The 12,979-nt window shown below is 35.9% G+C and overlaps 1 protein-coding gene across 3 annotated transcripts; it reads left to right on the top strand.

Moving 5' to 3' along the window:
* The first annotated feature begins 2,191 nt into the window (after positions 1 to 2,191).
* LOC145635861 (phosphoribosylaminoimidazole carboxylase, chloroplastic-like) lies at positions 2,192 to 11,556 on the top strand. Of its 3 annotated transcripts, none has more exons than XM_081687233.1 (17): positions 2,192 to 2,324; positions 3,237 to 3,438; positions 4,214 to 4,435; positions 4,541 to 4,652; positions 4,868 to 4,930; positions 5,042 to 5,180; positions 5,776 to 5,831; positions 7,117 to 7,190; positions 7,349 to 7,496; positions 7,649 to 7,822; positions 7,912 to 7,999; positions 8,099 to 8,203; positions 9,842 to 9,939; positions 10,030 to 10,147; positions 10,230 to 10,324; positions 10,685 to 10,791; positions 10,888 to 11,556. In XM_081687233.1, exons 2-17 carry the CDS (start codon positions 3,260 to 3,262, stop codon positions 10,979 to 10,981), a joined length of 1,872 nt encoding a protein of 623 aa, XP_081543359.1. In that variant the 5' UTR covers positions 2,192 to 2,324; positions 3,237 to 3,259; the 3' UTR covers positions 10,982 to 11,556. The 3 variants fall into 3 exon arrangements, with proteins under 3 accessions (XP_081543359.1, XP_081543357.1, XP_081543358.1); XM_081687231.1 differs by having other exon boundaries at positions 9,836 to 9,939; positions 10,888 to 11,554; XM_081687232.1 differs by lacking the exon at positions 2,192 to 2,324 and adding an exon at positions 2,542 to 2,673 and having other exon boundaries at positions 9,836 to 9,939; positions 10,888 to 11,554.
* The last annotated feature ends 1,423 nt before the right edge of the window (positions 11,557 to 12,979 follow it).

Genomic DNA, 12,979 nt, shown 5'->3' with positions numbered 1-12,979 from the left:
AGGTCTTGTTACACGTGTCACCTTATCATTGGTGGAAAAAAAAAAAAAAAAAAACCCAGTAAACACCCAGCCTCCCACCAGAACCCCTCACGCCCCAACCTCATCCACCGCCTTGCCCTCCGCCACCAAAAAACCCATGCCCACACATCAAAAACACCAGACTCCCTTGAAACCTCCCCTCGCGTCAGAAACCTTCGCCGCTCGATCAAAAACCACAAAACACTACCAGCCCTCCTCCCTTCTCATTTTCTCTCTCCTCGATCTTCCTAACCAACCGCCGCACCACCACCATCTTCCGACACTTGCAACGCATATACCTAACAAACACCTACATCTCAGGCAAAAAACTCCACCCCATCTTCAAAACCCCTTCAAAAACAACCTTCTAGCTTTAAATCAATTCTCACAAAGTCACAATCGTCATTAACAGCGATGATGAAATCAAATTTTGGAAGGTTTTTGTTGGATTTCACATAGATTTCGCCCCCGCTGGTACAGATTTTCCGGAGGTTGTCGGAGATAATGGGATGACTTACCGGCGGGGGGAGATTGATGGGTTTACCGGCGAGGGAATGGGAGTAGAGGGAGGGGTTTGGGGTTTCGGTGAGGGAAGGGGGAAAGGATCGGGGGATTTCACTTTTCCTTTTTATTTATTTATTTATTTTTAAAAAATTCAACCAATAAAACTGCACCACGTGTCATTTAAAGAAAAAAAATAAATAAAAAACTCATTCAACCGATAACTAGTCATTGGGATTGAAGAAAGAAAACAACCCCCAAAATTGGGATTATTCTAGAATAATCCAAAGTTGGGATTATTAAAAGAAAATGGAGCAATGTTGGGATTATTATTTACAATTTTTCCAAAAAATTATTGTTAAAAATCTTATGTTGATAATCTATATGATATTTTCCTAAAGATGTAGTTGTTTTTTTTTTTATTATTTCTATAGTTAAAGATTTAAACATTAACTAATTTATTACAATTCAGGTCATTATTTATATTTAAGTTAACTTTTTTTTTTTTAAAAAAAATCTCTTTAAACTTTACTTATAAAAGATTTTCTAAAAAGAAATAAAAAAAATAGTTATTAAAGGATATTTAAGTCAACTTTTTATATTTATTGATTGATGATTATTGATTATTTAGGGCTTGTTTGACATCATTTTTGGTTTTTAGTTTCCTGTTTTTCTGAAAACTAAAAACCAAAAACAGGGAACAAGAAAAAGGTGTTTCCACTTTTTTGTTGTCAGTTTTCAAAATTATTATGATTTTAATAAGTTTAAATAATTTTTTATTCATTATGGGACATATCATATAACTAATATATAAAGCTAAACTTTTAGCCAGATCACGAGACATCGACACTTGGCATTCCAACTTTTCGCCAAGTGTCGCACCACGTTGGATAGATTTAAATAGATTTCATTTGATAAAAAAGTTTTTTTAGATTTCTATTTAGATAAAATTTTAGGATATAATTTTTAGTTTAAAGTTTTATTTTCGATAAAATTCCAATATTTCAGATGTACAAATTGAATTAAAATTTTATTTGAAAAAATTATTAGATTATAATTCACAAAAATTATCATATAAACTTATTTTTTATATCATAATATTTTCTGCAGCGAAGGAAGTAGTTCAAAGCGTAAAACATCCATACCGGTTAAAATAATATACTTTACAATTTAATAAAATTTTATTACCATGTAGCTCGTTCAATTAGAGTCGGGTCATGAGTCATCTCGAATTGAGTCATTTCAGGTTACGAGTCACGAAATGTTTAGCCCTTGCCCAAAGTTTTGGGTTCGGGTCAACCCAATGGGCTTTGAACATTTATTTTATTTTATTTTATTTATTTTTTGCTATTTTTTTTTATTTTTTTAATGTATTAAATCGAACATTTCCACCAATTCCTACCAGATAGCAAATCGTCACAACAATTCCTAACTAAATTTGTATCAATGATATATTTTAAAATTTGACATATATCTTAAAATTCAATAAACAACCCAGGCATCGCACGGGTACAAAACTAGTATCATATATTTTTATACAACAAAAAATAAAAAAACAAAAAATCACAACAATGCCAAATGAACCCTTATTGATTGATTTTTGATGATATAAAGACCCGCCCATTTATTTATAGACGGATCTAACCCGTATTATAACTATGGCGGGTCATGACTTTTAAAGGCCTCGTTCGTATTTCCTACCTCTCTCAGACTCAACGTTCTCCATTAAGCGCACTCAACGTTCTTCATTGAAGCGTTCTCCGTCGAATCTTATCCTTGTATCCCCCATAGAAGCAGCTTCTAAGGTAAGTTGTTTGTTGTTGTCATCATCATATCAATTTCACAATCTAGGGTTTCTATTAATTTAATTATCAGTGTTTTAAGTTTAGGGTTCGTAAATTCTTAGATTATTAAACATCATATCCAAGAGATAAGAAATTTATGAGCTTAATTTGATTATTGAATCAAATATCCCTAAAATTATGTTATTTTTCGAGATAATTTAATATGAAATCTCATTACCCTGGGCCTAGGGCGGCTGCCCCTCCTGCCTGCCTCAGGGACGGGCCTGTCTCTCCTCCATTGAAACATACTCGCAACTCTCCATTAAAGCTTCTTCTGAGCTTACTCTCTTCCATTAACGCACCGTATGAGGTTCCATACATTCTTACTTTTTCTTTTTAATCATCAGATAACTATTAAATTAACACATTAATTCATCACTCAGCAGACTAAATTTAGGGTTCTTCTGAGGTAGATTATTCAGCTATTAGGGGGCGTTTGGTTTGCAAACTGGTATGGGGTTGGAATCAGGAATGAAACCATAGTGGTATGGGTTTGGAACTTGATTCTTAATACCATATGTTTGGTATGATTATAAAATGCAATGTTTTTCTTTTATTTAATGCCTAAATGTATGGGAATAAGCCAAACCCACCTCCCCCCAAGGTTTCTAAACCCCATACCTTGGGGGTTTGAGGTATGGGTTTGAAACTCATAAAATCATAAAACAAACATAAGGTATGGGTTTAAACCATTCCTAACCCATACCTTATACCTTAGTTATGTAAACCAAACACCCCCTTAATTACAATCACTTAACTCATATAAATTCCATTGTTAAAAATTTTCTCTTAATACCCTTCAAAGAGTATAATTTAATGTAAATTTGCAAGCTTTTTTTAAATTGGTTAAATTTGGTTGCTAATTTGTTGCAGGATTTTGTTGATAAAATTCTTTAATGTTGGGACTAATGTGTGAAAATGGGGTTTTTCTCCCTGGAACTAAAGTGGCTGCCCCTCCTGTTCTGTGTCCGGATCGGGCTTGGGCTTCTTCTTCGTCTGTTACTTTCAAATCAGATAACAGCAAGAAACTTCTCTCTTGCAAAGCTTCCATTGATGCTCCTAATTCTTCAATCAAGTATATTTTTATTTTTTTTTATTTTTTATTTTTAATTGTATTTTTGTTAGAATTGTATTTTTTATTCTTGATTTTGAAGTTTTATACTTTGCTATCTCTTCTATACAATTCCCTCTGTTAAACTAGCTATTTGCTATGTTTGTCTATGCATTTTGCAGTGATTTTGAGTGCTATGTTCTCAATTAATATGCTTAAGCTTGTATGGCCGTGTGTTTTATGTTGGGTTTTGGGGGGTGGGATTATTTGCACATTTGGGTTTTTTTTTGGGGTTTAAGGCTCTAGCTGAATTATGAAGATTGAGAGATATATGGGTATATTCAGAATTTCTATATATTTGAATGAATTGATAGTAAAAACATAAGGGTTTATTCACTAATTCTATGCTTAAGCTTGCACGGCCGTGCATTTTATGTTGTTTTTTTTTTTTTTTGGGGGGGGGGGATTATTTGCACATTTGGGGGGTTTTTCGGGGGTTTAAGGCTCTACCTGAATTATGAAGATTAAGAGAAATGTGGGTATATTCAGAATTTCAAAAATTATGAATGAATTGATCGTAGAGACATAAGGGTTTCTTCACTATTTCTTTAATATGCACATTAATTAATACTGCAATTGATAAAAAAAAAAAAAAAGAAAAAAAAAAGAGCATGTGGGTTGGTTTGAATTATTAAGAAATACGAAGTACGTAGTAGTTGATTGATGAATTGATGATATCAGTATTGTAGTTTCTGACCAGGAAATTGGGGTTATTTGTTGCTTTGTTGTGTTTGATCAGGAGTGAGACTAAGGCTTTGGTTGTACAAGGTGTGTCTGAAAAGGTTGTGGGTGTTTTGGGAGGTGGGCAGCTTGGTCGCATGTTATGCCAAGCTGCATCAGAAATGGCTATCAAAGTAGCTATTTTGGACCCCTCTGAGAACTGCCCTGCTTCTCCTTTCTCACATTATCATATGGTTGGGAGCTTTGATGACAGTACCACAGTTGAGGAATTTGCAAAAAGGTTGGAATTTCAGTAAATAAAGTCCATTCCTCACCCTCCATCCCTTTCTTCGGAAGTTCATTTATGTATTCGACAATATTGACCAAGTGTCCTTTTGGTGGCTAGATGTGGAGTTTTGACAGTGGAGATTGAGCATGTTGATGTTGCCACCCTTGATAAGCTTGAACGACAAGGAGTTGATTGCCAACCCAAAGCCTCTACCATTAGGATAATTCAGGTATAGAATATATACTCACAGTATATTATATATTTATATGGTACAAAAAATTAATCTTAGTTTTTTTATTCATGAAATTGGCAATTGTTTTTGTTATACAAGATATTTACTTTTTTGCTATGTTTGTGGGGGACATGTGAAGTGCAATTAGGGGAAGACTTAAACTATCAAATAATGAATTTTGTGTCTGTCTGTCTATATTACTTTTTATGCAGGATAAATACCTTCAGAAACTACATTTTTCTCGACATGGGATCCCTTTGCCTGAGTTTATGGAGGTGGGTAGTGCCCTATGAGGTATTAGTCAATCTACAAATTTTAAGGAAGCATTTGTTGCTGCTTGTAATTCCGTCTTTAGGGATCCTACAGTTGAATTATGTTTAATACAGATAGATAATGATGAAAGTGCTAGGAGTGCTGGAAAGCTATTTGGTTATCCTCTTATGATCAAGAGTAAAAGGCTTGCCTACGATGGACGTGGTAATGCTGTTGCTAAGTGTGAAGAAGATCTCACTTCTGCAGTCAGTGGTATGATCTTCTCTATCGAACTCTATAAATTGACTATGAAGTGTTTTCATTGAAACTTTTTGGCAGTAATTGATAAGAATTCATTACCTTCCGTTATCTCGTTGTTGTTCTATATGTTCAATCTCCTTTCCTTTAATATCTTGTATTTTTTTTTTAATCTAAAGGATGATATAATTGCTCATTTGTGACTCTAGGATTCATTTGCTTAAATCAAACTACATTGAAACTGTGGAATTTCTTTGAAGATAGGGGGAACATTTGATTTTTTAATTGCCGCTACTGTTTATCAGAACAAGAGAAGAATGTGCTTTGATAGGAGACATCTGAGTTCCCTTTAGATGTCTTGAAGTGCTTGACATTATATTCTAAGCATCTAGTAAATGGCGGGCTGGTTTCTTTTTACTACCTCTGTTGTCATGACTTATGAGTGAGCGGCCCAATGAATATTTTTACTTGAACTGTCTATTATAGGTTGTTCGTTCCCATAAACAATAGTCCCTCTCTTTCTCTGTCTGTTTCCCCCCTTCTCTTTGCTACTTGTTTTTCTACCTTTTGACTTTTTCTCCGATTATAATGTGCATTTCATATTCTGCAGCTCTAGGGGGATATGAGCGAGGCTTGTACGTCGAGAAATGGGCTCCATTTATAAAGGTTAGCCGTTAGCATCACAATATTAGAAGCACTGAGTTGTTATTTTTATTTCTTTATTGTGCATATTATAAATGGTTATTTTTGTTGTTAACAGAATGATCTGCATAACGCAGGCAAGATTTTAAATTCGTCTGAACTGTATTACTCCGTACATTCTTATTAAAATTTAACCAATTATGGCGTAACATTCTGTCTTGGAATGAGAATGTATATGCCCGAAATCATTAAAATGGAACAACATGATCTGCCTGATTTTTGCCGTTTATGCACGAGAAGGCTAAGATACTCTTTTTGACCTGGGGTCAAGATTTTAAATTCGTCTGAACTGTATTACTCCGTACATTCTTATTAAAATTTAACCAATTATGGCGTAACATTCTGTCTTGGAATAAGAATGTATATGCCCGAAATCATTAAAATGGAACAACATGATCTGCCTCATTTTTGCCGTTTATGCACGAGAAGGCTAAGATACTCTTTTTGACCTGGGGGTCAAGTTCAATATGATCTACCGCTATGTACTTTTGAAACGTTCTAAGGCTGGTTGTCTAAAGAAACATATAATATGTGCTAAAACATCCACTTTGAACATATAATTAGGCTGGAAATTCCTTTTGGCAAGCAGAGGCTGTAGTCAGGTCTTGGGTTAACATCCGTGAAAAACTGAGAATGTTCTGTACATTTTTCAAGTGGTATAAATAGTTTTGTACCCCCTTATTTTTTTATCTTCTAATGCTAATTCATATGCCCAAGGAATTATGAAATAAGTTGATTAAGAGTAGGGTGAGCCAGAAGTTTCATTTCTTGAGCAAGTATAACCTCTCTACTCCCTCCCCCCCCCCCCCCCCCCCCCTCTCTCTCTCTCTCAAGGATTTTCGTAAGAGTAAGAAAAGTGAAGCTTCTGTTACTTCTGAACTCACATGGAAGCTTTGGCCCCAAACTCCCATTTCTGTACCTAACAATTTGCTATATTATTGCTGGAAATCCGGATTGGATATATGAGACCTCATCTTAATCATGAATTTCTTGAATGCTATGGGAATTGCTTTATATCTCTGTTAGGAGTTGCTGCAGGAAGAAGGCAGAAAAGTAGCTACAGAAGAGAGACAAAGAGGGAAAAGACTATTATTAGTGGAGAATAGGGAGAGAAATATGGAGAAACCTATTTAGTGTTAAATTCCTGCTTTTCTTATTAAACTTTTGGATCATGATGCAAGTACGTGTTTTGAAAGAAAAGATTATTCTTTTATCTAGCAATTTCTAATAACATGTACTGCTTGATCAGGAATTGGCAGTCATTGTTGCAAGAGGAAGAGACAATTCTGTCTTGTGCTATCCTGTTGTTGAAACTATACACAAGTAAGTGTTTGTAAAGTTGTGTTTAGAAAGTGGTTTGACATTTTTAAGTGCTTAATTTGTCACACCTGCATGGATCAGAACTTGTTTATGTATCCATTCCCCAGTAAAAAGAGGAACTGAAAAATATGTATACTTATTGGCTGCGGGTGTTTTGGTAGGGAGAATATTTGTCACATTGTTAAGGCTCCAGCTGCTGTACCATGGAAAGTAAGAAAACTAGCCACTGATGTTGCACATAAAGCTGTAAGTTCTTTGGAAGGTGCAGGAGTCTTTGCAGTAGAATTGTTCTTGACGGAGACTGGAGAGGTTTGTTTTTTTGTTAATGTTAAGCATTTTGGAGGGTTATTTTTTATTTATTCTTATCCTTGATTTGACTTTATGTATTTTGGTTTATACGTCTACAAACCATTCTTTCCATTTCTTTTGCTGTACACTAAGTCTACATTTGGTTGTGGCAGATTTTGCTTAATGAAGTAGCTCCTAGACCGCATAATAGTGGACATCATACTATTGAATCATGTTATACCTCTCAATATGAGCAGCATTTGCGAGCGGTTATTGGTCTTCCACTTGGTGATCCATCTATGAAGACACCAGCTGCAATCATGTATAACATATTAGGAGAAGATGAGGTGATTCTTTTTTCCTTGCATGTCTATCTCATTTTGAGTTAGCTGATGATGCACCCCAATTTCTATATGATTCATCTTTATTCTTTTAGGGGGAACCAGGTTTCCGTATAGCTCATGAACTCATGACAAGAGCTCTAGCTTTGCCAGGGGCGTCTGTTCATTGGTATGACAAATCAGGTTTGTGAGAGAATCCCATTCTGAGTTCGTTTTATCCTTTCTCCTGAGGCTACATGATCATGTTTCATGAATCATAACACTGCCGATTTGTCATTGCAGCAATGAAAAGGCAACGCAAGATGGGTCACATCACTATTGTTGGCTCTTATATGGGCATTGTGGAGGGACATCTGAAATCCTTGTTGAAAGACGACAACCCGGATGGTTAGTTAGCAAGGACCTGATTTGTTTTATTCTTTCTTATTTGGAAGGGGGCGAGGGGGGTTTGTAGGTTTTTATTGTTTTCTGCTGCCGCACCTAAACTATAATAAAGGTTGCTTCCATTATACTTTATGCTCATCTTGTAACTATCATTTGCCATTTTACAATCGATAAGCGCACATATATAGTGAACCAATTTTATTTGGTACATTATAATCTAAAGCTAAAGAATCGACAAAATGTTGAGCTCCATTTGAAAGTCACAGCTTATCATTGACTTTCCTTGTAGTCATCTATTTGGGATAAAATTTCAAAATTGTGCAAGGCAAGGGACGATGAGACAAATGGCGGCGGGAGGAGGAGAGAGCAACTTTAGCGGGGTAAGGAGGGGAGAGAGGATGTACAACTGTGGTGGGACGGTTTTTGTTGAGAGGAGAGAGAAAATTGAAAGGAGATGTAAAATTGTGGTGGTGGTGGTGGTGGTGTGAGGGAGGAGAGAGAATAGTGGTGGTGACGGTTGGAGCCTTGGAGGGTTAATGTGATGGTTGTGATGGAGGAGAGAATAAAAAGTCAATTGCCAAAAAATGTGAGAAAATTACGGCAAGGTTTGATCTTTTTTTTTTTAGAAAAAAAGTGTTTTTAAAAGGTTGTTTATTTTTTTTGACAAACTTTCCTTTGAAATAAAAATGTATACAACTTTATAAGGTACCTTGTCACAAACTCATAAAAACGAATAGAAAAGTTGCTATACCACATACTTTGTTTTAAATAGTTCAATCAAATTTTCTAATAAATAACCACAAATAGCAACTACTAAAGCTTTAATCCCTATATGATAGGGTCAGCAGCATGTACCAAGATGTTATTTCTGTTGGTCTTCGACATAGATCCTCTCTCATCATTCCCTTTTATTAAGTGCTATATGCTCTTGTAAATCCTATCTCTTAATATAATTATGAATCGCTCAATCCTATTTATCTTTGGTCTTCTTCCTCAGCAAATTTAGCAACAAATGAAAAAATATAACACCATCAAAAACAAAGGGAGCACTTACCCTGTTGGTCGAGGACATGCTACCAATGTATAATAAGGTGCGCCTAGGCGCTAGGGGATTAGGGTAAAGCGCCTTTAATGCTCTAGGCAACGCGCATTCAAAGAGGTGCACCTGAGGCGCACATAGGCAAATTTTTCAATTGATTTATATTGTGCAAGGCGTACCTTGGTGCAGCAGGACCTTCATCGTCTAATTGTGCCTTGAGCCTTTTTATACATTGCATAGTACAAGATCTACATAGTGATGTCTGTTCCTTTCGTTGTTCTTCATAAAATGTTCCCCATTACTGGATCTGGGAAGCTATCATAAGATTTGAAACCTAGCTTCTTATATATTTACTTATTACAGTTAGTAAATGCTTACATCGTGCTTTGAAAGTTCCACCAATGTAGTGAAAGCAGTTTGTGGACTGCTGTTAGTTGGTAATTCTAGTATGGCAAGCGATAATGTAATTAAAACCAGCAATTTTGAAGCCATGCTGCTTGGCGTTTCAAAGTGAGCTGCGTTGTCATAGTTGAGGACCTTTATTATGTGTGAACCTTGTTAGATTGTTGTGGGAATTCATGCTCTTTCTTTTTTAGATGCAGTCTCAGCTCGAGTTGGAATCATTATGGGATCCGATTCAGACCTTCCTGTCATGAAAGATGCCTCCCGGATCTTAAATATGTTTGGAGTGGCACATGAGGCGAATTTCTCTCACTTTTGTGAATTATATATGCCAGTCTGATACAGTGGATCTTCATGTAATGCAGCTGGCATTTGTTGATTTTTGCAGGTCAGAATTGTTTCTGCACACAGGACTCCAGATATGATGTTTTCATATGCTACATCTGCTTGGGAACGAGGTATCCAAGTTATCATTGCTGGTGCTGGTGGTGCAGCTCATTTGCCAGGTTACTTATTTAACACTTGCCTATTCCTTCAGATCTCTGTATTATGTTGACAATCTTGATTTATTTAGTGTGTTTTTTTCAGGAATGGTTGCAGCACTTACTCCAGTACCAGTAATTGGTGTCCCTGTGCGTGGTTCCGCACTGGATGGAATGGACTCACTCTTGTCAATTGTTCAGGTATTCTGTACAAATTTATTAAGTGTTAGCCCCTTCTCGTCCTATACTTGGATTGTGGAAAGGTTGGATGTTGGAAGCTCTAGATGTTTATTTCTTAAAAATTTAATCGCTCCCTGTGCATGTTGCATGGACGTAGGAGTCCCTTGTACTACTGTGCATGATTTCCTCATTTCTTAAATTAGTGTTACGAAAATAAAATGTTACACATGGTCGTGGTTGGTGGTGGTGGTGGTGTTGGTTCATGTACATTTTACAATTTCTTGTCTAAACCTGTGTTTGGCTGTTTAGGTATATGTATAGCCATTCGTCTATCTTTGGGTGATATTATTGAATATGGCTTGTGTACTTTTATCAATTTAGATGCCTAGAGGGGTTCCTGTTGCAACGGTTGCAATAAACAATGCTACAAATGCTGGGCTTCTCGCAGTGAGGATGCTGGGTGTTGCTGATTCGGACTTGACCTCTAGGTTAGTCAAACTGGTCTTTCACTTCTTTTTTGTTTTTTTTTTCTCTTGTAATATGAAAAATGACAGCATGCTCATGCTGTGCTTTTTTTCCTGTAGAATGGCCCAGTATCTTGAAGATGCTAAAATGGATGTGTTGGTAAAGGCTGAAAGACTACACAAAGATGGGTGGGAAGCTTATTTGAACAACTGAGAAATGTTCTCTCATCATCAAAGGGGGAAATTGTTGCACATCAATAAACAACATCCCCAAAGAACATGGACTCACGGAGTGAACATAGATGTGCGATTCTTTTGCGGCGAGGAGCAAGCTAGGATGCCACCACAAGCAACTCATACCAAGCTATAAAAATTGAAGGATGAGAATGCGTATGATGATGCCCGAGCCATCACTCATGTGTCAGAAAACATAAGAAATCCCTTAAATCATGAGATGGACACTAAAGAGATGTTTTAGAGGTGTATTGCATTATACAAAAAGTCATCCTGTAGTTTGGAATACTCCAAAGCCCATTTAGAAAGAAGGTAGGGACAAAGCACAAAGCGGGGTAACCCCATGAAAAAGCTACTGTACTATTCTATCTTCTGTATCTTATTTTCCAATTTGTGAATCAAGGGTATGCGTAAAATGTACAATTTTGGCATGTAATAATCATTAGTTGGCCCCTAAATTTGTATGCTTCTGACTAAAGGTGTGTTTAGGAGTAAAAAGAAAGTGCTTTGTAATAAGAATGAAAAAGCTTGTTAGCCACGAGATGCCTATAATTATCAAAATACCCATCACGGATATGGTTAGATTTAAATTAGATAAATAGTTTAGTAAAGGCAAAATTTTCATTTTTTTTGGGGGGGGGGGGGGGGGGGGAGGGGGGGATATACAATTTTATTAATTCGAAGTATCATTTTAGATTACGAGTACCTTTTTTGTTTGAGGAAAAGATTACGAGTACCTCTATGTAGCAATGAATGTTATTCGACTTCATTCTTTACAACAATACAAGAAATTATTATGTAAATCAGTAAATGTATCCTTGATGTACTTATAACAATAAGGATATACAAGTAAATGATTGAAACAATTCATTAGCAAGCACGGAATGAGAAATTGCAATTAAAAAAAAAAAAATCATAAATGCTATAGTATTTGGTTAATGATACCGTCTTTCACATAATCTTGTGGTTTCATTTTGATTTGCTCAAATTGTCTAACTTGTGCTTTATAAGTTAAGTGAAAACTTACATGTTAGAAAAGTTTTCTTTTGCTGGTGTACTAGTATGTTGTACTGCAGGTGCCAGAAAGATCCTACAGATGAAATTCTGATGGAATGGTGAAATTGTGGACCATTAACAAAAAGATCATTGCTCCCATTATTAGTCCTACACATACTGTGTTGTACTTGAGGACCGCGGAGTTTTGATAGCTCCTCGGCCCTCGCTGATGGCCCAGCAGAGCCCTTTATGCTCATCAGATCGTAACAAAAATAAGTGCACAATCTACACCACTAAGAATGTATGGATGGATAGTTTTGCTGATGCTGTTAACCATATATCTGCTAACGTGCCTAATGATGAGGTAACCTTAATGGATTGAGGAAACGACATTATCAAAGAAATCGAGAGGGAGGAGACGACAGAGGAGTACTGTCGTGCAGCTGTTAGGATATAACAAAACTCAAGTTTGATCATCTGATTACTTAGGTCCAAAGACAAGCTAGTACTAAAAAAAAATAACATTTGTCATATTATTTTTTACTTGACTGAATCTGTTTCGTCTTCTTTATTTCAAGTTCAAATTATAAAAAGAAAAATGAAGAGAATAGAAAGGAAGAAGAGAAATATCTGAAGGCACTAATTCCTGCATTAGAAAATACACCTTAGCACTTGGGGACGCAAATATGATGAGGAAACTAATTCTGGAGAGATCAGAAAGCTAATGAGAAATTGTTATGTCGAATACTCGAATGTGATGTTCTGTTACCAAACCTTTGAAGCCAATTGTTCTTTTTGTCATTCCAGATGGAAGGCAGCCTAATGTGCAATGTGCACTTGTGCATAAGCAGTTTTTTCCTTGAGAGTTGGTTATATAGTTTACTTAGTCTAATACACTTATTTTGATTGTGCTAACTAGGACTAATTGAAGCAGGTTGCAGAATTGAGGGTGTCTAATATTAGGTATATATTAATTTGGATC

This window comes from Chenopodium album, chromosome 6, assembly GCF_948465745.1.
Source record: "Chenopodium album chromosome 6, dcCheAlbu1.1, whole genome shotgun sequence".
Taxonomy (NCBI): domain Eukaryota; kingdom Viridiplantae; phylum Streptophyta; class Magnoliopsida; order Caryophyllales; family Amaranthaceae; genus Chenopodium; species Chenopodium album.
The sequence above is the reverse complement of the archived record's forward strand: the minus strand, read 5'-3'. Positions and strand labels throughout refer to the sequence as shown.

Coding starts and splice junctions, on each gene's coding strand:
- LOC145635861 (XM_081687231.1), top strand. CDS start 3,260: ATGTTGGGACTAATGTGTGAAAATGGGGTTTTTCTCCCTGGAACTAAA. Junction 3,439..4,213: donor GCTCCTAATTCTTCAATCAA/GTATATTTTTAT, acceptor GTGTTTGATCAG/GAGTGAGACTAAGGCTTTGG. Junction 10,792..10,887: donor GATTCGGACTTGACCTCTAG/GTTAGTCAAACT, acceptor TTTTTCCTGTAG/AATGGCCCAGTATCTTGAAG.